General features: G+C 47.1%; 1 protein-coding gene across 2 annotated transcripts in view; it reads left to right on the top strand.

The window, feature by feature from the left end:
* VAV1 (vav guanine nucleotide exchange factor 1) overlaps positions 1 to 24,004 on the top strand; it is a 56,332-nt gene that overhangs the window by 27,292 nt on the left and 5,036 nt on the right. For both annotated transcript variants that reach the window (XM_046638590.1, XM_046638589.1), the window contains exons 2-24: positions 3,623 to 3,739; positions 4,221 to 4,279; positions 4,408 to 4,476; positions 4,691 to 4,799; positions 4,904 to 4,999; positions 5,997 to 6,065; positions 6,228 to 6,331; positions 6,894 to 6,993; positions 7,741 to 7,836; positions 8,053 to 8,121; positions 8,433 to 8,519; positions 8,626 to 8,711; positions 9,061 to 9,193; positions 9,530 to 9,639; positions 10,328 to 10,429; positions 10,673 to 10,770; positions 10,857 to 10,879; positions 11,053 to 11,098; positions 13,483 to 13,619; positions 13,963 to 14,028; positions 17,796 to 17,827; positions 21,454 to 21,570; positions 23,081 to 23,168. In XM_046638590.1, coding sequence (XP_046494546.1) covers positions 3,623 to 3,739; positions 4,221 to 4,279; positions 4,408 to 4,476; positions 4,691 to 4,799; positions 4,904 to 4,999; positions 5,997 to 6,065; positions 6,228 to 6,331; positions 6,894 to 6,993; positions 7,741 to 7,836; positions 8,053 to 8,121; positions 8,433 to 8,519; positions 8,626 to 8,711; positions 9,061 to 9,193; positions 9,530 to 9,639; positions 10,328 to 10,429; positions 10,673 to 10,770; positions 10,857 to 10,879; positions 11,053 to 11,098; positions 13,483 to 13,619; positions 13,963 to 14,028; positions 17,796 to 17,827; positions 21,454 to 21,570; positions 23,081 to 23,168 — 2,013 coding nt within the window. The remainder of the gene's footprint in view (positions 1 to 3,622; positions 3,740 to 4,220; positions 4,280 to 4,407; positions 4,477 to 4,690; positions 4,800 to 4,903; positions 5,000 to 5,996; positions 6,066 to 6,227; positions 6,332 to 6,893; positions 6,994 to 7,740; positions 7,837 to 8,052; positions 8,122 to 8,432; positions 8,520 to 8,625; positions 8,712 to 9,060; positions 9,194 to 9,529; positions 9,640 to 10,327; positions 10,430 to 10,672; positions 10,771 to 10,856; positions 10,880 to 11,052; positions 11,099 to 13,482; positions 13,620 to 13,962; positions 14,029 to 17,795; positions 17,828 to 21,453; positions 21,571 to 23,080; positions 23,169 to 24,004) is intronic.

The raw sequence follows: 24,004 nt of genomic DNA, 5'->3' as shown, positions 1-24,004 counted from the left end.
AAGGATTCCATGATATATATCTATATAGAGAAAGAGTCAAGCTCATAGAAGCAGAGAGTAGAATGGTGGTTACCAGGGGCTGGGGGTGGGGGAATAGAGACATGTTGGTCAAGGGTACAAAGTTGCAGTTATGTAGCATGAATCAGCCTAGAGACGTCATGTACACTCAGGATGACTAGGCTTGATACTATACTGAACACTGCAAATGTGCTAAGAGAGTGGATTTCAGGTACACTCATCACACACCAAAAAATGGTGACTATGCAAGGAGATGAGATCATCTGTTAATTAGCTTGCCTGTAGTAGTCATTTCGCTATGACTATATACCTCAAGGCATCAAATGGTACACGTCAAGTATACATATTTTAAAATATATATATGAATTAGAAAATAGAGAGAGAATGCTGGGAATTGAGTGCATGCTGGGTGCTCATGCAAGGCAATGAGATGAAGCGGTGGTCAAGAAAGTCAGCTCTGGATTCACGTCATCCTGGAGTTAAATTTCAGCTCTTCCATGGATTTACTCCCGCTGTTCATAATCTTAGGCAGCTTTCTTTCCCTCTCTGAGCCTGCCTCCTTGTAGGTGAAGTGGGCATTTAAAACTCCCAGGTGGGGAGTTATGCAGCTGTGGCATGGTGTTTGAAGTCACAAGAATGGAATAAATCTGAGCGCCTAACCATGTGTAGGAGGCATGCCAAAAAATGCAAATATTGGTACTGCAGAATCAGAGAATAGGGGTTAGCAAGTACACAGGAATCACCTGGAGAGCTTGTTAAAAATGCAGATGTCCAGGCCTCATTGCCATCCATCCATTTAACAAATATTTATCAAGGGACTATTATACTATTGTAGACGGTGGACATCCTCCAAGCAGCAAAGCCATGACCCTGTCCTCCTAAACTGACATTTTATTTGGGGAAGATGAACAACAAAGAAAAGAAATGATGCACAGTTAGATGGAACAGAAAATGCCAGAATAGGGGGAGTTGCAATTTTAAATAGGGTGGTCAGAGGACGCCTCACTGACAAAGCAACCTTTGAGCAAAGACCTGAAAAACGTAGCAAGGAATCTTGTGCACATTGGCATGTAGTAGATTTCTTGGGCTGCCACAGCAAAGTTCCACAGACCGGGAGGCTTAAACAAGAGAAACATATTCTCTGCCAGTTCTGGAGGCTGGAAGTCCCAAATCAAGGTGTCAGCAGATTTGGTTTCTTCTGAGCCCTCTTTCCTTGTCTTTGTAGATAGCTGTCTTCTCCTTGAGTGCTTATACGGTCATCCCCCTGTGTGTGCCCACATCCTAATCTCCTCTTCTTATAAGGATCCCAGTCACATTGGATTAGGGCCCATCCTAATAACTTTATTTGACCTTAATTACCTCTTTAAAGGCCTTCTAGCCACATTCTGAGGTCCTGGGAGTTAGAGCTTCAACATTTGGGGCTGGGGGACACACCTCAGTGTGTAGCACAGAGAAAAGTGCATTCCAAGAAGAGTGAATTGCTAGTGCAAAGGCCCTGGGGCAGGACACTGCCTGGCACGTTGGAGGAACAGTGTGGAGGCCTAAGTGACTGGAGCAGAGTGAGCGAGGGGGAGAGAGGGAGGAGGGAGGGCAGGGAGGGGACGAGGCAGGTCGTGTGGGGCCTGGTGGGCCACAGGGAGGACTTGGGCTTCTACCCTGAGGAAGATGGGAGGCTTGGAGGGCTGTGGGAAGAGAGGGGACAGGATCTGACTTGGGTGCTCGCAGACCGAGTAGGTGTGAGAACAAGGACCTGAAAGATGCATATTTTTTATTGAGATACAATTTATATACCCTACCACCATTTTAAAGTGTAAGATTTAGTGGTTTTTAATATATTTACAAAATTGTGCAATCATTATCACTAACTCTAGAACATTTTCTTTACCCCCAAAAGAAACCCCGTCCTCATTAGCAGTCACACCCCATTATCTCCTCCCCCAGCCCCTGGCAACCACTAATTCACTTTCTGTCTCTTTGGATTTGCCTGTTCTAGACATTTCTTATAAACGGAATCATTCAATATGTGGTCTTTTGTGACTGGCTTCTTTCACTCAGCATCACGTTTTCCAGTTTCATCCACGCTGTTCTTTTTTATGACTGAGTAATATTCCAGTGTGTGGATTTGCCTATTCTGGACACTTCGTGTGAATGCAATGATACAAGAGGTGGCTTTTGGAAGATGCATTGCAACCAGCTCTCTGGATGAATGTGCTTTGGTAATCTTGGTCCACACTGACATCACTGAGGGTGCTGGGAGCCATGGGAGAGGCCAGCTCTGCATGCTGTGGGAGGCTGGTGGACTGGAGGTTGGTTAGAACGCTTTAGAACCTGAGGGACCTTAGAGAGAACTGAGCCCATTGGGACATTTGGATGAGCCAATGTCGGGCAGCTGCAAGGATGTGAGAGTTTGTTTATATCAGAATTCAATACCCAAAAGCCACAGTGACATCCTGTGTGTCTGACAGCTGCATCACTTAATATCTTTTGGTTGCAAGTCACAGCAACCCAACCCAAACTGGTTTATTCAAAGAAGGAGTGTTGGCTCATGAAATGGAACCGTTCGGGGGTGTTGCATACAAATGGATCATGCAACATATGACCTTTTGTGTCTGGCTTCTTTCACTGAGCATCTTGTTTTTGAGGGCCATCCACTTTGTACTGTGGATCTGTGCTCCGCCCCTTTTTATGGCTGAATAATATTCCATTGTCTGGATATACTTCTTTTTGTTTATTCAATATCAGTTGATGGACATAGGTAAATCCATAGAGATGGGAAGCAGACTAGTGGTTGCCAGGGAGAAGTGAGGAAAGTTGGGAATGGAAAATGACTGTTTAACGGGTACAGGGCTTCCTTTTGGGGTGAAAATAATGTCTTGGAACCAGATAGAGGTGATGGTTGCACCACCCTGTGGATGTATTAAATGCCAGTGAAGCATACACTTTAAAATGGTTAATGGTTAAATTTTTTATTGTGACAAAATATATATAATATTTATCATTATATATAAAGACAATTATGGAAATATGTATTTTATAAATATAAATAAAAATTTATAAAATATATGAATAATATAGAAATAAAATGATAATGTTTATTATTTTAAGTTTTCGGAAGTGTGTGATTCAGTGGCATCATTCACAGTGTTGTGTAACCATTACCGCTATCTCTATCCAAAACTTTTTCATCATCCCCGTTATTCTGTCTCCATTAAACACTGACTCCCCATCCCCCTCCCGCAGCCCCTGGTCCCACCATCCTACTTCCTGTCTCTGTGGATGTGACTCCTCCAGGGACCTCCTATGAGCGGAATCAGACAGTATTTGTCTTTCTGTGTCTGGCTTGTTTCATTTAGCATAATGATTTCAAGGTTCCTTCATTCATATTGTAGCATAAATCAAAATTTCATTCCTTTTTAATGGCTGAGTAATATTCCATTGTATGCCTATACCACATTTTGTTATTGGTGAATGGTTAATTTTATGTTATATGAATTGTACCTCAATAAAAACAATCGAGGGGTAGATCTGGCTTCAGGTACAGCTTGATCTTTATCAGAAGAGAGTGTCATGTTTCCTCCACTGTCATTTCTCTCTCTCTCTGCAGTTCCTGTGCCTTAAGAACATCCGCACCTTCTTGTCTACGTGCGGCGAGAAGTTTGGCCTCAAGAGGAGTGAACTCTTCGAGGCCTTTGACCTCTTCGATGTGCAGGATTTTGGGAAGGTGAGCTGGGGACGAGCTGCCATGAGCTGGGCACACAGAGCTAGAAGACTGGATTTCAGTCCATTTCCATGAGCGTCTATGCCAGGAAAGCTAAGGGCTGTCGGGGGAAGGATGAACAAGTCAGACTAGGTTGTACACCAGGTGCAAAGAGTATGGCTTAGGAAGTACTTGCTGTGTGATCTCAGATTTGTGGCCATGCCTCTCTGAGTCCTAGGTCCCTCATCTGTAATGCAGGAATGATATCATCCCTTCCTCTCTGAGTGGTTATGAGGACTAAATAGAAAAAGGAGATCAGGTAGTGCACGCTCAGATAAGGGAATGCTGACACGGGGGATGGGAAGGTGGAGAAAATCCTGAATTAGGCTCCCAGAAGCATTGGGTCTAACCTCAAGATCTAGCCTCAGGTGCTGGGAGTCCGAGGCTGAGTTCTGGCATGTGGGTGGGCAAGGGGCTCACCGAGCAACCGTGCACCTTGTCACAGGTCATCTACACCCTGTCCGCTCTGTCCTGGACTCCGATTGCCCAGAACAAGGGGATCATGTGAGTAACCATCTGAGCTGACATCTGTGGACCCACGTGACCCCAATCCTCCTCCTCCTCCTTGTAGCCCCCTCCCCACCTGGCCTCCAGCCTCTGGCTCACACAGTCTTGACCACCCCCCCCCCCAGGCCCTTCCCCACTGAGGAGGAGAGTGTGGGCGATGAAGACATCTACAATGGCCTGTCCGACCAGATCGAGTGAGTGTCTGGGACCACGGCCCTTCCCTGGGGGTCTGAGGGGAACATGGTCTTGTCTTGGGGGGGTCTGAGGGAGATATGACCCTATCCTTGTGGGTCTGAGGGAGACATGGCCCTGCCCTGTGCGTGTGAGGGGACACTACTTTGGGCTGGGAGGGGTCACAGGGGTCCCTGGCCACGGGCCGGCGGCCCTGCCTGACTCTGGGTCCTGCAGCGACACGGTGGAGGAGGATGAGGACCTGTACGACTGCGTGGAGAACGAGGAGGCTGAGGGTGACGAAATCTACGAGGACCTCATGCGCTCAGAGCCGGTGCCCATGCTGGTGCGTGGTGGGGAGGGGAGCGCCGGGCTGGGGGTGGGAGGCGCTTCTGGGGGTGGGGGGCAGCCCCAGGACCCCCAACACCTGCTTCTCTTCCCCGCTCTCAGCCCAAGATGACAGAGTATGACAAGCGGTGCTGCTGCCTGCGAGAGATCCAGCAGACGGAGGAGAAGTACACGGACACGCTGGGCTCCATTCAGCAGGTGCGATGCTCCGACACAGCCCCTGCCAGGTGCATGCGGGGGAGCCAGGCAGGCAGGTGCACGGCCACAGGTGTGGCCGCCTCTGATGCTTGTGAGAGACCCCGCCTGTCCCAAGCGGGCCTGGCTGCCTCCCTGACCGCATCGCTTTGTCTTTCTTCGTCTCTGGGTTTCCCTGTCATTCACTCTGTCTCCTTATCTTGTCTCCCTCTTTATGCGTCTCTTTTCTGCTTCCTCTGGCTGTCTGTCTCTCCTGATGTGTCTCTTTATCCCTGTCTATACCTTTCCCTGTATCCTTGTCTCTGTCTGTCTCTCTTTTATTCTATCTTTTCACCCTCACTGTTCGAACAGCTTTATTGAGATTTAATTACAATACTATACAATTCACCCATTTAATGTCAGCAGTTCAATGGCTTTTGGTATATTCACGGGTTGCACAGCTGTCACAGGTCCTTTAATTTGAGCGCATTTTCACCATTCCCCAAAGAAGGTCCATACCCTTTCACCCTCACTCCCTCAGCCCCCATCTTCTCCCAGCCCCTGACAACCACTGATGCACTTTCTGTCTCTATGGATTTGCCTGTTCTGGACATTTCACATAAATGGAATCACATGCCATGTGGCCTCTTGTGTCTGACTTCTGTCACTGAACATCATGTTTTTAAGGTCCATCCACATTGTGGCATGTGTCAGTACCTCATTCCTTTTCATGACCAAATAATATTCCAATGTATGGATGGGCCACATTGTGTTTATTCGTTCATCTATTGATGGGTGTATGGGTTGTTTCCACTCTTGTGCTGTTATGAATAATTCTGCTATGAACAGTCATGTCCAGGCTGTTGTGTGGACATTCTCCAACTCTCTCTCTCTGCATCTCTCTCCCTCTCCCTCCATTTGCTTGTCTCTTTCTGTCTCTGTCTCCTTGTCCCTGTCTCTCTGAGCCTAGGCTGGAGGGAGGGGTCTCATCTTCCTTCATCCTTCTCTCCCCTCCCCACAGCACTTCATGAAGCCCCTGCAGCGGTTCCTCAAACCTCAAGACATCGAGATCATCTTCATCAATATTGAGGTGAGCTAGCTGATGCCCAGTGGCCCAGGACCTTTGTCCAGTGGGGACAATCTGCTGGCCCCACTTGTCCCTGCACTGTGGGGGTTGGGAATTGAGCACCATAGCGGGGAGTGGATGTGCCCCCAGGCCCTGGCCCCAGCCCTCATCCCTCCTTCCAAGTAGGACCTGCTTCGTGTGCACACCCACTTCCTAAGGGAGATGAAGGAAGCCCTGGCCACTCCCAGTGCACCCACCCTGTACCAGGTCTTCATCAAATACAAGGAGAGGTAAGACCCAGCTGGCCAGCCTGGAGCCCTGGGCCTTTGGGAGAACTTGCTCTTGGGGACCACTGAACCGGGAGGGCTTTTCCTTGTAAGCTCATGGGCAAGGGGCCACCCATCTCTGGTTTAATTCCCAGCTCTGCCTCTTGCGAGCTGTGTGGCACTGGGAAGTTACTCAACCTCTCTGTGCTTCTGCTCCCACAACTATAAAATCATTGTGATATAGGAATGTACCTCCTAGGATGGTGGTGAGGATTGAATAAATTGATGTTTAAAGTGCTTAGCATAGGGCCTGGCACACAGTGGGTGCTCAATAAGTGTTTGTTAAGTAAATGAGCATTGAGTGGAGACAACCTCCAGGTGATGTGCTAGGAGCTTCTTGTACATTATCTCATTTAATGCTACAAAACCCCATGTGGGAGGTGCCATTGTGATGCCCATTTTACAGATGGCAAGATTGGGGCTTAGCATCACCCAGCTGGGAAGAGGCGGGGCTGGGACTGACACCCAGATCTGCCTGACCTTGGTGACAGCCACAATTACCTGGTTGCCTGTCCTCTTCCCGCAGGTTCCTCGTCTATGGCCGCTACTGCAGCCAGGTGGAGTCGGCCAGCAAGCACCTGGACCGCGTGGCCACAGCCCGGGAGGATGTGCAGATGAAGCTGGAGGTGGGGGCGGGGCCACATCTGGTGGGGGCGTGTCTCCCAGTCCTTCTGAGGCCCTGGGGGCAGTCAGGAGGACACTGAATTGGAGATGGCGCCACTTTCTGCTGCAGCGCAGCCAAGGGTCTTCCTGCTTTGGGGAGGGAGGTACTGGGCAGCCAGGTAGGGGAAATGGAGCAGGAGGTGATGGGCTGGAGCACTGAGCCCTGACCCCAGCTGAACCGCGACACTGCGCTGAGCCCTGACGCCAGGCTGTGGTCCTGACCCTGAACTGAACTGTGACCCTGAACTGAACTCCAGCTCCAGGCTGAGCCCCAATCCTGGCTGTGCCCCAAGTCTGGGCTGAGCTCCAACTTCACACTGAGCCCTGATCCCAGCCAAGCCCTGATCCAGGGTTGAGCCTGATCCTGGACTGAACCTCAACCTGGACCCGTGGGTCTAGTGGAAGCACAGAGCGGGCAGGCATGATGAGGATCCACCTGTGTGGGCCCTACATCCAGCTTCTTTGCTCCCTCCAGCGGGGATGCTCCAGACGTGTCCATCTCTCTCTCTCCAGCTCTTCTCAGCTGGCGGAATCCTGAGCCTCTACCTGGGGCAGTGTTTGCTAGCCTTCCAGCTGGCTCTTAAACCACCCCTCACGCCACAGCATCCTTTATTCCTTATTTCCTTGGGGAAGATAGGACGTTTCAGGCTCTAGGAGAATCTACATCTGCCGCCATCTCACTTTAGTCACGCGGCTCTCTGGTCCTGCAGGAATGTTCTCAGCGAGCGAACAATGGGAGGTTCACCTTGCGGGACCTGCTGATGGTGCCCATGCAGCGGGTACTCAAGTACCACCTCCTTCTCCAGGTGCACACCGACCTCTCTGTGTCTGGGGAGTGGGGTTGGGGCTCTCTTCTGAGGGCTGGGCTATAGGACACTCTGGATGGGTCATTCTGGCCACGCCCCCCAGCCTCCAGGGACAGCAGGGGAAGGAAGGAGGAGCCGATGGGCCAGGCTTCTTTAGAAGGCCCCCCAGCAGGAAGGGGCAGACCCACGTGATGGTTGTCTCCTTGGGTCACGCAGGAGCTGGTGAAACACACACAAGACACCGTGGAGAAGGAGAACCTGCGGCTGGCCCTGGATGCCATGAGGGTGAGTGAGGTGTGGGGGTGACGGTCACACATAGGAGCGATAGTTACGCACATGTACATGCACACTCAAGGCGGTGCTGTGCAGCGCCGTGCAGGCCACGGTCACACCCACGGGCAACTTCCCTGCCCCACGGCTACACGTCTGTATGTCCAATGAGTTATTCGCAGCATCCCCCTTGGGGACAGTGACATGCTGTGAGCGCCCTGTCCATGCCTCCTGCCGGCCCTTGGCGGGGGCTGGCCCCCTATCCCTGCCCAGGCAGGGGACTGTTCCGGGTGGGGGGCCCAGGCTCACCCCTGCCCCACCCCCAGGACCTGGCGCAGTGCGTGAACGAGGTCAAGCGGGACAACGAGACGATGCGGCAGATCACCAACTTCCAGCTGTCCATCGAGAACCTGGTGAGGGGGTGGGGCAGGGAGGGCCGGGGGTGTGGCCACGTGGGAAAGGTGTGTGGTCTCCTCCTTGGTGGCGCCTTGCTGGACGGACCCCCTGCCTGCCACCTAGGACCAGTCTCTAGCCCACTACGGCCGGCCCAAGATCGACGGAGAGCTCAAGATCACCTCGGTGGAGCGGCGCTCCAAGATGGACAGGTGGGTGGAGCCTGCAGGGATCTGGGGCGGAGCCTGGGCAGGGGCGGAGCCAGGCTCCTAGATAGGCAGGTGGGTGGAGCCAACAGGAATATGGGGTGGAGCCTGGGTCGGGGCTGGGTCAGTTTCTAGATAGACAGGTGAGTGGGGCTACCTGGACCATGGGTTGGAGCCTAGATGGACCAGCAGAGCGCAGACAGCATGGACGTGTGGGTGGAGCCGAGACTGACATCTGGCAGGACTGGGTGAGGTCAAGATGGACAGGTGGGTGTGGCCAGGAAGGTGAAAGGGGTCAGCTGATGGGGACTATTGGGAGGAGCCAGACAGAAGCACCTGACCCAGCTGCTCCCAGGTACGCTTTCCTGCTCGACAAAGCTCTGCTCATCTGTAAGCGCCGAGGGGACTCCTACGACCTCAAGGACTTTGTGAACCTGCACAGCTTCCAGGTTCGAGATGACTCCTCCGGAGAGCGCGACAACAAGAAGGTGGGGCTCTGAGGCGTGAACTGGGGAATCCCAATGCTCCAGAGCCCCAGTGCAGTCTAAGGATCTCCATTTGGCCTTTGGAATGTGTTTGTGTGTGTGTGTGTGGTGTGTGTGTCTCAGACCTGAGTGTGTATTATGCGTGTGTGATTTTAGATTTGTGGGTGTGTATTTGGTTCTCCTGCGTAGCCCTGGACGAGGGTACCCATGCCGTCCCTGGGGGCAGGGAGGCTGTTCCTGGCCCGATCCTTTTCTCCCTAGAGGGAGAGGGGTCAGTGGGTGTGTGGTCCCACCCTCTGCAGGGTGAGTGCCTTCATCCTGAACCCTGCTTCTCTGCAGTGGACTCACATGTTTCTCCTAATCGAAGACCAAGGTGCTCAGGGCTATGAGCTGTTCTTCAAGACGCGAGAGCTGAAGAAGAAGTGGATGGAGCAGTTCGAGATGGCCCTGTGAGACCCCCTCCTCGTCCATCTTTCTATCCTCAGAGGATAGGTCACGTGGGTGCAGGGGTGGGAGGCAATTCTGTGCTCTGGTCTCACCTCTGCCTTGACATTCTGTAGAACCACTCTGAACTTCAGTTTCCTCATCTGGGGAATGGGAGGGACAGGCTTTTAAGGCTGTTTGTATCCCCAGAATGCCAAGGCTCTGTGTGAGCTTCAGCCACTGCCTGGAACTCCCTTCTCTTCCTCCTCCTCCTTCTTGAGATGAAATTCATATAACCAAAAAGTGGCCGTTTTAAAGTGTACAATTCAATAGCATTTAGCACGTTCACAGTGTTGTGCAAGCACCACCTCTATCTAGTTCCAAAACATTTTAATCCCCCCAAAAGGAGATGCTTTCCATGAAGCATCACTTTCCGTTCCCCAACTCCCAGCCCTTGGCAACCACTCATCTCCTTTCTATCTCCACTCATGTTCATAGCAGCACTAGTCACAGTAGCCAAAAGGTGGCAACAACCTGAATGTCCATCAATGGATGGATGGAGAAACACAATATGATATGTCCATGCAGTGGAATAGTATACAGCCATCAAAAGGAACGAAGTTTGATACCTCCAAGTTGCTGCATGTATTGGTGCTTCATTCCTTGTTGTGGCTGAATACTATTCCATTGCATGGAATTATCTTTCCTCTTCAGCTCCAACATCTACCCTGAGAATGCCACTGCCAATGGGCATGACTTCCAGATGTATTCCTTTGAAGAGACTACATCCTGCAAAGCTTGCCAGATGCTGCTGAGGTGGGAGTCTGGGAGGACGCGCCTGTGTCCTGTGCTTGGTCAGCTCTTCCTCTTTAGAGGGGGTCCTTTTGGCTGTCAAGTCCCCTGAGTTGGGAGGTGGGAGGCTCTCTTTCGATCTTCAGCTTCTCCATCTCTCTCCTGCTCTAAAGAGAACCCACAGCGACCCTTCACATTGTTGGAAAGATGATTGGCTATTTCCGTTCAACATCATTGACTCTCCTTTATCTCCCCCCTGCACCCCAGAGGCACCTTCTATCAGGGCTACCGTTGTCATCGGTGCCGGGCACCAGCACACAAGGAGTGTCTGGGGAGGGTCCCTCCGTGTGGACGACACGGGCAAGGTAACCAGTGGGAGACAGGGTGGGAGGTGGGGTTGGTTCTGCGTGGGGGATTTCCCATCCTAACTATTTCCTTCTCCCTCCCATAGATTCTGCAGGAACTATGAAGAAGGTAAGACCCCCATGCTCCTTTCTGTGCATGGAAAATCATCTGGAGTAAAGAGGGGAGGACCCAGGAGACCCCAGCAGTGGGCGTGTCCCTTTGCTGGATGCTCAGATAGGGGCTGAGGATGCCTCAGGCTGAACGTAGGTAGTCATCCTTGCTTTCTCGGTCTCTCCCTCCAGGATAAGCCACATCGCCGCGCTCAGGACAAAAAAAGGAATGAACTGGGTGAGTCAGCAGAAGGTGCTGTGTGGGGCAGGAGGAAATCTGGTTTTTGCCCCCATGATGCTGGCCCAGGGACAGGTCTCACCAATGATATGAACGACCACATAATGTCCTGCTTCTAAAATTGTGATCCATTTGTTCCAGTCCTAGAAACTCAAAAGGAGCTTAAAAATAACCGACTCAAATTCTTTACTTCATTTGCTCATACACTAGGAAGGCGATGCGTGGACCCCAGCAATCCTTGTTAAGATTCTTTCTCTTCTATCCACTTTTCCTTTTCCTCCATCCACTGCATCTTTTTTTTTTTTACCCCCTTGCTGGCAAACTCCTTAGTAATCTTAGCCAGCCAGGTACACTTCTGAGAGTTGCCCTCATTCCTTCTCCTATTGATTCTGCATCACAAAATCCAATTGTAATATGGTGGTTTCAGCCAAGTGTTCTCCACCTGGAAGATGGGGGAGCAGAAGACACAGCTTGGCCCAGGCAGAATTCTTTTTAGCCCAGTGTCAGGGGAAGAGGCTGGATTCATTCATATGTTAATGAGTTTTATGGAATCGCAGCAGTGATGACTGACTTTTATTCAGCATCCTACCGTATATATCACCTGGGGCAAATGATGACTAAAACAGTAGTACTTCTCGCTCTCCCAAAGCTCCCAGGTGGTAACGGGGGACAGACTTTGGTTAAGACATTATGGTTGAGGTGGGCAAAGTAGAGGGTTTTCTGGAGCAGGAAGCTGGGGGACCCGATGAAGCTGAGTGTTCAGGGAAGGCTTCTCAGAGGAGGAGACATTTAAGTGGACACTTGAAGGATGAGGAGGAGTTGGACAGGTGAGGAGGAGGGCAGGAGTGTTCTAGGCAGAGGGAACACATGCAAAGGCTAGGAAGCAGGAGGACAAGGCATTAGGAAAGAAGTGAGAACAGTTTGGTGTGGCTGGGAGAAATAAACTCTTTGCTCATAGTTATACAGAGTCAGTGTAAAGACTCAGATTTCATATCTATCTGTGTCTATTTATCTACCTACCTATCTATATCGATATATAGGTATCTATCCATATTATAGATAGAGAGATATAGATATTCCAGCTTTATTTGGAACAGTCAAATATTAGCAACAACTTGGCGCTGGCCCAGTGGTATAGTGGTTAAGTTCAGGCACTCTGCTTTGGCGGCCCGGGGTTCGCAGGTTCGGATCCCAGGCAATGACCTAGTACCTCTCGTCAAGCCACACTGTGGCAGCATGCTACATAAAATGGAGGCAGATTGGCACTGATGTTAGCTCAGTGACAATCTTCCTCAAGCAAAAAGAGGAAGATTGGCAACAGATGTTAGCTCAGGGCCAATCTTTCTCACACACACGAAAAAGCAACAACTCAAATGTCCTCAATAGGAGGAATATGTATGTAATATAATAATATATAATCAGCTTTATACAAAAGTGTATGTATCAGCTTTGTCAACAACTAGAAACAACACAAATGTCCTCAATAGGAGAAATATATATATAATATTTATATATATAATATAATAATATATAATCAGCTTTATACAAAAATGTATGCATCAGCTTTGTCAAAAACTAGAAACAACCCAAATAAGCTCAATAGAAGGAAATATATATATGTAGTATTTATATATAATATAATAACATAATATATATTCAGCTTTATTTACTAAAAATGTATATATCAGCTTTGTCAAAAACTGGAAACCACTCAAATGTCCTCAATAGGAGGAAATATGTATGAGTGTGTGTGAGTGTATATATTATAGATGTATATTCTTATACATATCCTATATATACATACATATATGTGTTTTATGTATCTTATATATACACACACTTATACATATTCATTATATATATATATTATATATATAAAATGGATATGGCTTACCGTATCTGGCTTCTTCTATTCAGCATGATGTTGCTGAGATTCACTGATGGGGTTGCTTGTAGCAGTAGCTTGTTCTTTTTCATTGCTGTATAGTATTCCATTGTATGATTATACCATGTTGTGTTCATCCATCTTATTGAGGACGTTTGGTTTGTTGCCAGATTTTGGCTATTGTGAATGAAAGTGCTGTGAAAATTCCTGTCTATGTCTTTTGTGAACATATGTTTTCATTTCTCTTGCGTGTATACACTGGAGTGGCATTGCTGGCTCACAAGGTAGGCATCTACTTAGCTTTAGTAGATACTGCCAAACAGTTTTCCAAAGTGGATTCCCACCAGCAATGCAGGAGAGTTCCATTTGCTCCATGTCCTCACCACCACTTAGTATTGTCAGACTTTTTCATTTTCACCATCCCGGTGGGTAGTGAGACTCAGGTTTGAAAATCCTTAACTAACGACCACATGGTGCCACCGCCTTCCCTCTCCTCCAGGCCTGCCCAAGATGGAGGTGTGTCAGGAGTACTACGGGCTACCTCCACCCCCTGGAGCCTTCGGACCTTTTCTACGGCTCAACCTTGGAGACATCGTGGAGCTCACCAAGGCTGAGGCCGAACAGAACTGGTGGGAGGTACAGGCTGGGGCTGTGGGAATGATGTAGAAGGACTCCAGTGTGGGGCCTTGGGTGTAGGTGACCTCAGGAAATGGGGTCACGGCCCCACTGGACTCCAGCAAGGAAGGGCTGTTCTGGAGGAGACACCTGGGGAGGGTGGTGTAGACAGGAGTTTCTGGGGCTGGTGTGGATCTTCTGAGCTGGCTGTCGTCCCAGGAAGTTGATGCTGGCTGGTGCCTCTCTGAGTCAATCAGGCCACAGAGAGATAAATGGACAGGCGGAGTGTCCATTGGGTGGAAAAATGGACACACATGTGCATGGATGCTTATAACCTCTTATTCTTTCCCTCCCAACTTTTTAGGGCAGGAACACATCTACCAATGAAGTTGGCTGGTTTCCCTGTAACAGGGTCAAGCCCTATGTGCATGTGAGTGCCTCAACTCTGGACAGAGCGAGGGAAAGGGGGTCCACAGAGGGTCCTGCCAGGGTGGGCAGCCTTGGGGAGACACTAGCGGAGAGATGGAGGGGGCTACCCATCATGGTGGGTCATTCTCAAACTCGAGGTTCTGCCTACCTACCTGACTGAGCCCAGAGTGGGGTCCACCCTGGGAGTGACGACCAGTCCTTTCCTCCTCAATTCTTCTTGTATGAAGGTCCTCTTCCTCATACAGGACAAGGAGCAGGGGTCCAGAAGGCTGGCCAGTCCCTGGCTTCCTTCAGAGGCACCGAACGGAGTCCTGTGAGGTGTCAGTTCTCTGTGCCTCCTTGCTCAGCTCCTGTGAACAGACCTGTGCACCATCCTGCCCAGCCTCTGTCATTCTTCAGCTGTTCCCTCGCTCTTTATGAGGACTTCAGCATCTTTCCCACGGTCCCCAGACCTCAGCCATTTCTCCTCCTCCCTCCTTCACAGCCAACGACCCCACTGCCCGCTTCACAGCCCAAATAGGAGCCTGCAGAGGGAAACTTTCTCCATTTTTCTTGCTTTAATTTTATATCATTTCAGACTTCCAGAAAAGTCTTGAGAATAACGCAAAGAACTCTGTATGTCCTTTACCCGGATTCACTAGCTGTCAACATTTGCTCCCATTTGCTCTCTTTCTCTGCACACTTTAATTCTTTCTTTTTAGAAATTTATATTATTTATTTTTCCTGAGACACTGAAAAGTGAGTTTACAGACATATTTACCCTTCACCCCTAAGTATGTTTACGAGAACCCTCTCTTACGTCACCATCGCGTGATTTTAAAAAGCATGAAGCTCAGCATTGACCTTATACTATTATTTAATCCATAGTCTGTATTTAAATTTTGCCAGCTTTCCCCAAAAACTCTTTTAGAGATTCCTTTTTTTTTTTTTGGCCTGGGGTTGTCCAGGTTTCTCCTGGGGAGATACGTTATGAATTTCCAACCCCACCATCCCTTCCAAATTTATTAGCTGGCGTTCTAGAGTAGGGAGGAGCTGTTTCTTCCAATCTATCTGTGTATGTATGTATCTATGCATGTATTTTTATATGTATCAATCAGTTATCTATATATCTAACAATTATCTATGTATTCATTTACCTATCAATCAATCATCTATGTATCTAGTGATCATCATCTATGTATCTATGTATCTAAGTATCTATCAATCATCTATATGTCTATTTATCTATCAATCATCTGTGTATTCATCTACCTATCAATCATCTATGTATCTAATGATCATCATCTATGTACCTATCTATCTATGTATCTATCAATCATCTATGTATCTACCTATATATCAAGGTATCTATCAATCTTCTTTGTATCTATGTGTCTAAGTATCTATTTATTTATCAATCATCTATGCCTGTGTGTATCTGTCTATCTCAGGAAATGCTTGTGGATTCTTATTTTAAAATCATCCCAGCCTTTGCCAGCGGGATGCCCCTTCACACTGGCTCTTCTCTCCCTTTGACATGTCTTCATCATTCTTTGAGCCCTGCCTTATTTTCCAGCACAGTATCAGACTTATCTTGTATCTTCCCTCCCCTGTTCTTGGAATCCACCATTTTCCCAAGGAGCCCTGGTCCTTCCAGTGGGACATGCATTCAGAAGCCAAGATCTGGACATCTCTCCAATTTCTGTCTGCAAATGTAGCTGCCTCTTTAAATCTACACCCATCCTTGCCTCCTCTTCTCCTGTTACAATGACGGCTCTGAGAAAACTCAGAAAAAAATGACAATTCTCCTTTCTATTCAAGGCTCCCTGTCCTCTTGGCACCACCCAACTCACAAGATAATTACTATTCTTTGTTCTTTGTATGTCTGCCTAGAGTTTCTTAATGCAAATACAAACAGATAAAAATATGGATTTATGTTTCCCCCATGGTTTACTGAAAAGGTGCAATACTCATTATTTTGCAGCTTGCTTTTTTTCCCTACTTAACATATCTTAGGATCTTTCTCTATCACTGTACACGGAACACTTCATTCTTTTTTCTCCCTTTTAAAAAAATTGAGATGAAAGTTGGGCAATGTAAACTTGAGCATTTTAAAGCGTACACTTCAGTGGTATTTAGTAAACATTGCAATGATTCTATTTTTATGAAATGTCTAAAATAGGTAAATCCGTAGGAACAGAAAGCAAATTGGTAGTGTCCAGATGCTGGAGATGGAGTGAATAGGGACTAACTGCTTAATGGGTGATGGGTGTGGGTTTTCTTTGGGGATGACGTTTTGGAACATTATTTTTAACTATGGTAAAATACACATAGCATAAAGTTTACCATTTTGACCATTTGTTAAGTGTACCGTTAAGCGGTATTAAGTACATTCACTTCGTTTTACCGCCATCATCACATCATCCATCTCCAGAAACTCCTTCATCTTGCAAAACTGAAAGTCTGTACCGATAAAACTAACTTCTCACTACCCCCTACTCCTTAGCCCCTGCAGCCACCGTTCTGCTTTCTGTCTCTATGAATTTAGATATGTCTCTACGAATTTGTAGGGGTCTCATAAGCAGAATCATACTGCATTTGTCCTTTTGTGTCTGGCTTCTCGCACTGAGCATAATGTCTTCAAGATTCATCCATGTTGTAGCAGGTGTCAGAATTCCCTTCCCTATTAAGGCTGAATAATATGCCACGGTTTGTATATACCCCATTTTGTTTATCCATTCACCTGTTGATGGACACTTGGGTTACTTCCTTTCTTGGCCACCGTGAATAATGCTGCTATGAATACGGATGTACAAATACCTCTCTGAGTCCCTGTTTTCAACTCTTTTGGGTGTATACCCAGAGGAGGAATTGCTGGGTCATATAGTAATTCTATTTTTAATTTTTTGAGGAACAGCCATCTGTTCTCCACAGCAACTGTACCATTTTACATTCCTACCAGTAATGCACAAGGGTTCCAATTTCTCCATAGCCTTACCAATACTTGGTATTTTCTTTCTTTTTATAGTTTTTTTTTTTTTTTGAGGAAGATTATCCCTGAGCTAACTGCTGCCAATCCTCCTCTTTTTTGCTGAGGAAGACTGGCCCTCAGCTAACATCCGTGCCCATCTTCCTCTACTTTATATGTGGGACGCCACCACAGCATGGCTTGCCAAGTGGTGCCATGTCCACACCTGGGATCTGAACCAGTGAACCCCGGGCCACCAAAGTGGAATATGTGAACTTAACCACTGAGCTGCTGGGCTGGCCCCTCTTTCTTTCTTTCCTTCTTTTTTTTTTTTTTTTAAACAGTAGCCATCCTAATGGGTGTAAGGTGGTGAAAGCAACCACTTTTACATTTATTTAGATCGGAGATTGGCAAAATTTTTCTGTAAGTAAAGAGATAGTAGACATTTTCAGCTTTGTAGGTCAGATATTCTCTGTTGAGACTGCTCAGCTCTGCCATAGCAGCGCAAGAGCAGCCACAGATGATCTGTCAATGCGTGGGCATGAAGTATTCTAATAAAACTGAATTTATACACCCTGACATGTGAATTTCATATAATCCTTGCATTCCAGGAAATATTCTTTTGATTTTTGTCAACCATTTAAAAATGTGAAAACCATTCTTAGCTTGAGGGTCATGCTAAAACAGGTGGTTGGACACTCCTTGATTTAATTGATCATGGACCAGTCTCTGAATGAATGAATGAATGAATGAAGTGCCCTGTAGTCTATTGCCAAGCTGGGCCCTTTTCCCTAAGTCTCAGTCTCTGTCTCTGTCCCTAGGGTCCCCCTCAAGACCTGTCTGTTCATCTCTGGTGAGTAGAACCACCTTTCTTATTTTTACCTTGGGGCCTCTGTGATGGGTGCCTAGGGTGGGCGTGGGAGGGGGCTCCAAACCAATCAGTTATTCATTATCCAAACCCTGGGCCTCGACTGCTAGGGTCCAGCCCTGCACTGGAGGGCTGCCAAGGAGAGAACAGACAAAAGAGAGTCCTTTTGTCCTTTTGGAGATTATGGTCCCACTGGAAGAAAATGATGGTGGTGATGGTAATGGCAGCCCCTTCCTCCTTTTTTTGATCACCTTTTGCATATGGAGCATGAGGGGTGGAGGTTTACAGTGTGGCTCCTGGAGCACACTGACCTGGGTGCAAATCCAGATTCTACCATTTCCCAGCTGTGTGACCCTGGGCCGGTAACTCAACCTTTCTGTGCTGCGGTTTTCCTTTCTGTAAAATACCTGGTTATTCCTGCTTTCCTTTCTGGAAAATACAGGTTAATACCTGTATCTGCTTCATAAAGTTGCTGTGAAGCTTCAGCGAGCTACTACCTGTAAAGTGCCTAGTCCTGTGCCTGGCACATGTAAACACTTTATTATCTGTTATTATTAGGATTAGCTGCTAGGACCACATTGCATCAATTCTAAAATGCACTTTTTTTTTCACGTTTTAACATCTCTGACATTAGAATGGCTCTTACATCAGTGGAGTCTCAGTTTTCTGCCTGATTTTATGGGTAGTAATTTTTATTTCCTAATGGCCCATAAAAGAACAGTGCCTTTTACAATCTCGGCGTCTTAGACGTGATGTGATGTGGTATTGTGTTTGTGGCCGTGTGCCAGCTCTTTAAGGAGCTCCTTTAATTCTGGTAATAACCCTTTGAGGTAGGTGCTATTCTTACTCCGTTCTTGTAAAGGAAGAAACCCAGGCTGGGAGAGGAGGACGTGACTTGTTCAATGTCACACCGTGAGGAAGTGACAGAGGTGGGATTCGAACCCAAGTCTGCCTGACTCCAAAGCCAGACTTTACTGCCTCTTGGAAGTCATAATAACACAAGAGACAGAATTCCCGAGTGTCTCCCATGAACGAAGTGCTTCAACGGCACTGTCACCGTTGGTCAAAAATGTCGCCCTGGAGTGGGTAGTTTCATCTCCCTCTTTTCAGAAGAGGAAGTTGGGGCTCAGAGTGACCAAATCAGCTCTTGAGGTCACAGAGCGACTAAGTGGCAAAGCCAGGATTTGAACCGGGGTCTTTGGAGGCTGTGCTCACGCTGCCCGCCCCTCCCCAGACGTGGTCACCGGGGACCAGGGCCGGGACTAGGGTGGGGAGAGTGAGGCACTCTCTTCACGTGCAAAATTTAAGGGGGCACCAAAAAACTCAGCTATCGAGATCCGTAATGTTTTAAAAAATCAATCAAAAACGAGGCAAAAAAAAATTCACGATGAGCAAAATATCAAGATTGTAAATAAAAACAGGACATGACAAGGCTGGGAAGAGGGAGGGGTGGCTGCAGTGAATTGGGCAAGTGTGGAGTCGAATTTTGGCTTTGTTTAAAATTTTGACATTTTGTTTACTGTGGATTTTTTTGCATTCATCTCTTAAGTTGAAGTGAAAATCACATAAAGTAAAATTAACCATTTAAAGTGGCATTTATGTTAATATTTACATTTATGTTACATACTTACATTTATATATCATATATGATTATATATTATCTAAAATTAATATATATTATTTATGTTGTGTTTCGTTTACAGCATGAGATACTCACATTTTCATATCACCTATAATAACATATAATCTATAGTTAACATATCTTATGTATGTTGTGTATTTACGTTTATAGCATAAACATATTCATATTCACATTTGTATGTTATATATAATTATATATTATCTATAATTAATATATAGCATATATTATAAATTTACATTTATAGGATAAATATATTCATAATCACATTTCTATATTATAATTAGATATCATCTATAATTAATATATAGTACTTATTATATATTTACATTTACAGCATAAATATATTCATATTCACATTTCTATTCAATGATATTTAGTTCAGTCACGATGCTGTGCAAGCACCACCTCTATCTAGCTCCAGAATATTCCATCGCCCCCAAAGGAAACCTCATCCCTGTTAGCAGTCACTCCCCATCCCCCTGCCCCAGCCTGTGACAACCACAAATCCACTTCCTGTGTCTGTGGATTTGCCTGTTCTGGACATTTCATATAAGTGGAAACGTAAAACATGTGACTTTTTGTGACTGGCTTCTCTCACTCAGCATCCTATTTTCAATGTCCATCCACATGGTAGCACATATCGGTACTTCCTTCCTTTTTGTAGCCACTTTTCCTGTCATTTGGATTTTTAAAAATATTGCATGAAGATACTACTTATTTTATTTGTTATTATTTATCTTGATGTCTGAGTTTTTTGGCTCCCCCTTTAAATTGTGTACCCGAGGCTAGTGCCTCACCTTCCTCACTGTCTGTTCTGGTGACCACAGAGAAGGGTAACCAGTGGACACTCAGTAAACGCCTATCCGAGAATGCCGAATTCCAGTAAAAGAAAAAACAGCAACTGCTTTTCTATATGCACACTCTCAATACTTCTGAAACCAAATGTGTTATCTTTTCCCCATACCAAACAGTGCTCCAATCCTCCGACACCAGCTGGCTGTCCTACCATTCAATTCAACGCTGACACTATCTACCTGGAGTTAGTGTCCATCCCACAGGTTAGGGTCTCAGTCCCACAAGACTGCCCCCACTTCAGATGCCTGTCTCGAGCCCAGGTCTCCAGTACTTCTGACCAACTGGCTCTGAAAATGCGGTTCCCACAGCCCCCTCCTTGGTTTCGATAATTTGCTAACACAAAACTCACAGAACTCAGAGAAACATTTTACTTGCCCGATTACTAGTTTCCTCTAAAAGGATACAACTCAGAAACAGCCAGATGGAAGAGATGCAGAGGGCAAAGTGTGGGGGAAGGGGTCCAGAGCCTCCATGCCCTCTCCAGGCGTGCCCCCCTCCTGGCACCTCCATGTGTTCACCAATTCAGATGCTCTCCAGATGCCCATGGTTAGGGTTTTTAACTGGAGGCATCCTTACATAGCCATGATTGAGTCAATCATTGGCCATTAGTGATTCACTCAACTTCCCGGGAGCTCGGGAAGATGGGGCAGAAAGCTCCAACCCTCTGATCACGTGGTTGGCTCCTCTTCTGGCCACCCTCCCCCGTCCAGAGGCTGTCCAGAAGCCCCCAGCCCCCAGACATCTCGTCAGTATATACAAAGATGTTTATCTCTTCAGAGGTTTCGAAGGTTTTAGAAGCTATGTGCCGGGAAGTGGAGTCAGAGACCAAATATGTATTTCTTATGATGTCGCACAGAAACACAACCAGACCCGAAGGACTGAGTTTTCTCCCGCAATCCATTTGCCAAAACCCCAGGTGTGACTTACAGAGGTGTGATGGTCACTGCCCACTTCTGAACTCTGGCCACTGCCTCCTCCGGGCTTACATTAGTGTCTAAGCCTGCTGGACCCAGGCTGTCGCCAACTTAAGAAATCGCAGAGTTGGGAGGAAAAGCAGCCTCCGTATAACTATATGAGGGCTGTGTGGACCTCTCTCTTTGGTGTTTCTTGCCAGGTATGCTGGCCCCATGGAGCGCGCGGGAGCGGAAAGCATCCTCACCAATCGGTCGGACGGGACGTTCTTGGTGCGGCAGAGGGTGAAGGACGCGGCGGAGTTTGCCATCAGCATTAAGTAACTCCTCCCTCCCTGACTTATCTGTCCTGTGACCTGGTGTTGCAGGTGCCTGAGAGGAAGAGAATGTCCAGTCCCGATAGCCACGATTTATTGAGCCCCTGTGGGTCCTCAGTGTTTTAAAATCTTTTTTATTTCTTTGCATTGACAACCTAGGAGGAGGCAGAAACATAGTCTGAACCCAGGTCTCGCAGACCTTGGCTCTGTCTGTTGTGTACACAGCTTCTCGCCCACGGTGACCCGTTTCCTTGTGGATTTTCTAATTTTGTCTTGTGATCTTAAGCGGGGCTTTCCCCATGGGTATCTTTTGCTGCCTGGGTCTCCAGAAATTTTGCATTCGCTCCTGTGGGGATCACCCACAGGTTCATTTGTTTTTCAGGTTAAAAAATTTTAGGTGAATTTCTTAGTTTCCCAGACCACACAGGTGGTTTCACTTCAAATCCCAAATCTACGTGAGGGCAGGACTGAGGCTGTAAATTCTTAAGGGTGACTTTTCTGTTTGGGGTCTCTGAGACAAGCTTTCTTTCTTTTTTTTTTTTGTGAGGAAGATTAGCCCTGAGCTAACACCTGCTGCCAATCCTCCTCTTTTTGCTGAGGAAGACTGGCCCTCAGCTAACATCCGTGCCCATTTTCCTCCATTTTATATGTGGGATGCCTACCACAGCATGGCTTGCCAAGCAGAGCCATGTCTGCACCCGGGATCTGAACCAGCGAACCCTGAGCCACCGAAGCAGAATGTGCGCACTTAACCGCTGCGCCACCAGGCCGGCCCCAGAGACAAGCTTTCTTATTGTCCCTGCTTCTTATCGTGCTCATGGGTGTGGTTTTTCTAGCTCACCTCTTTTCCTGAAGGTGTAGCTTTTCGACAGTCCAGCCTTATGGCTGGACCCAATGCCAACCCTCCACCCTGTGTAGACCCAGTAACTCATCTCCTCTTTCGACGTGATCATCAAAGCATGAACTCCTTGGTTACTAAGATCAGCAACTCCTTAGGGCAGCAGTTGATGCTTATTGCTCAGTTTTTAGTTTCATCCTCATTTTTGGCCTCCAGGAATTTCCCTTACTTTTTTGAGAGCGCAGCACTTTTTTTCCCAACATTTCTAGGGGTTTTCTGTAGTAGATATTTTAAATCTAGTTTTGCATATTGGCAGAAGTGAATATCCTTCCTGTGTCCTTGCTAATCTGTGTCCGCCGTATTGATGGCAATGGAGATCTCGTCCTCTCTATTCTGGAACATGACTTTCTTTACAAGGTCTTCTCGACTTCTCAGCAACCCCATGAGTCAGGGAAGATGACTCCTATTAAAGAGGAAGAAATGAAGGCTTAGAGCAGCAATGGCCCCAGGGAAGGGATCCTGTTGGAACAGCAGGAGGCAGCTTCATTCTTTGGGCTCCAGTGGTCGCCCCCTCCAGGAAGTAGCCAAGATTGCTTCCTCCATTGTCGGGGGCATGTGGTCTGGGGCTGAGACCCCTCCCCAAGAACTCCTGGCCCTCTCTCTCTCTGTTTCCAGGTATAATGTTGAGGTCAAGCATATTAAAATTATGACAGCGGAAGGACTGTACCGGATTACAGAGAAGAAAGCTTTCCGGGGGCTTGTGGTAAGGGCCAATCTACCCCCTAACCCCAGACCCCCAGAATCTGGCCAGGATTGTCCTTGAAGCTCTATCTTAGGATCCCCCACTTACCTACGTTCAGAGCAGCCCCTCCAAGGACACTATGGAGCAATTGGCTTTAAACTCATTCTCTTAATGACTAACAATGAGATTATTAATAGTAATAATAAATAACAACAGTGAGCATTTATGGATCACTTACCGAGTGATGGTCATATTATAGATGGGACTCCAGTTAATCCCCTCAACTCACTCTCTGAGTTCCCATTTCACAGATGGGTAAAGCTGAGGTCTGTAGAGCCCCTATTTTTGTCAGACTTCATGACTCAGCTCTGCCTAATCTGCTTATTGACCATCTCACTGAGAATTCAAATGCTTTTCGAGTGTTTTTGCTTCTATTTGATGTCCTGTAATTTTGGGCTAGGTTTTAGACATTTTAACCCCATCGCACTAAATCACATAAATCTTACCCATGGCCTATGGATTCTTGGATCCTCTGAAAGAAAATCCCAACTCTTGCACATACGTGTGTTTTTTGTGGTTTTTTTTGGCGGGTGGGGGCGGGGTGGTGTCTCAGATTTCGCTTGCTCCTCAAAGGGATCCTTGACTCCCCAAAAGGTTAGGGACTGATAATTCACTCCGCAAACCTTTGTTTCCCCCAGACTTTTTATTCAGAAGAATATTTCCTCCATTTTTTATTTCTGAAAATTTTTGGAAAAGTTACTGGAATCGTGTAATGAACATCTGTAAGCCTTTCACCTAGTTTATTAATTGTTAATATTCTGCCCCTCTTGCCTTCCCTCTCTCTCTCTCTGCACACA

Source organism: Equus quagga, chromosome 14, assembly GCF_021613505.1.
Source record: "Equus quagga isolate Etosha38 chromosome 14, UCLA_HA_Equagga_1.0, whole genome shotgun sequence".
Classification (NCBI taxonomy): Eukaryota; Metazoa; Chordata; class Mammalia; order Perissodactyla; family Equidae; genus Equus; species Equus quagga.
Note: the sequence above shows the minus strand (reverse complement) of the source record. Positions and strands in the feature narration are given on the sequence as shown.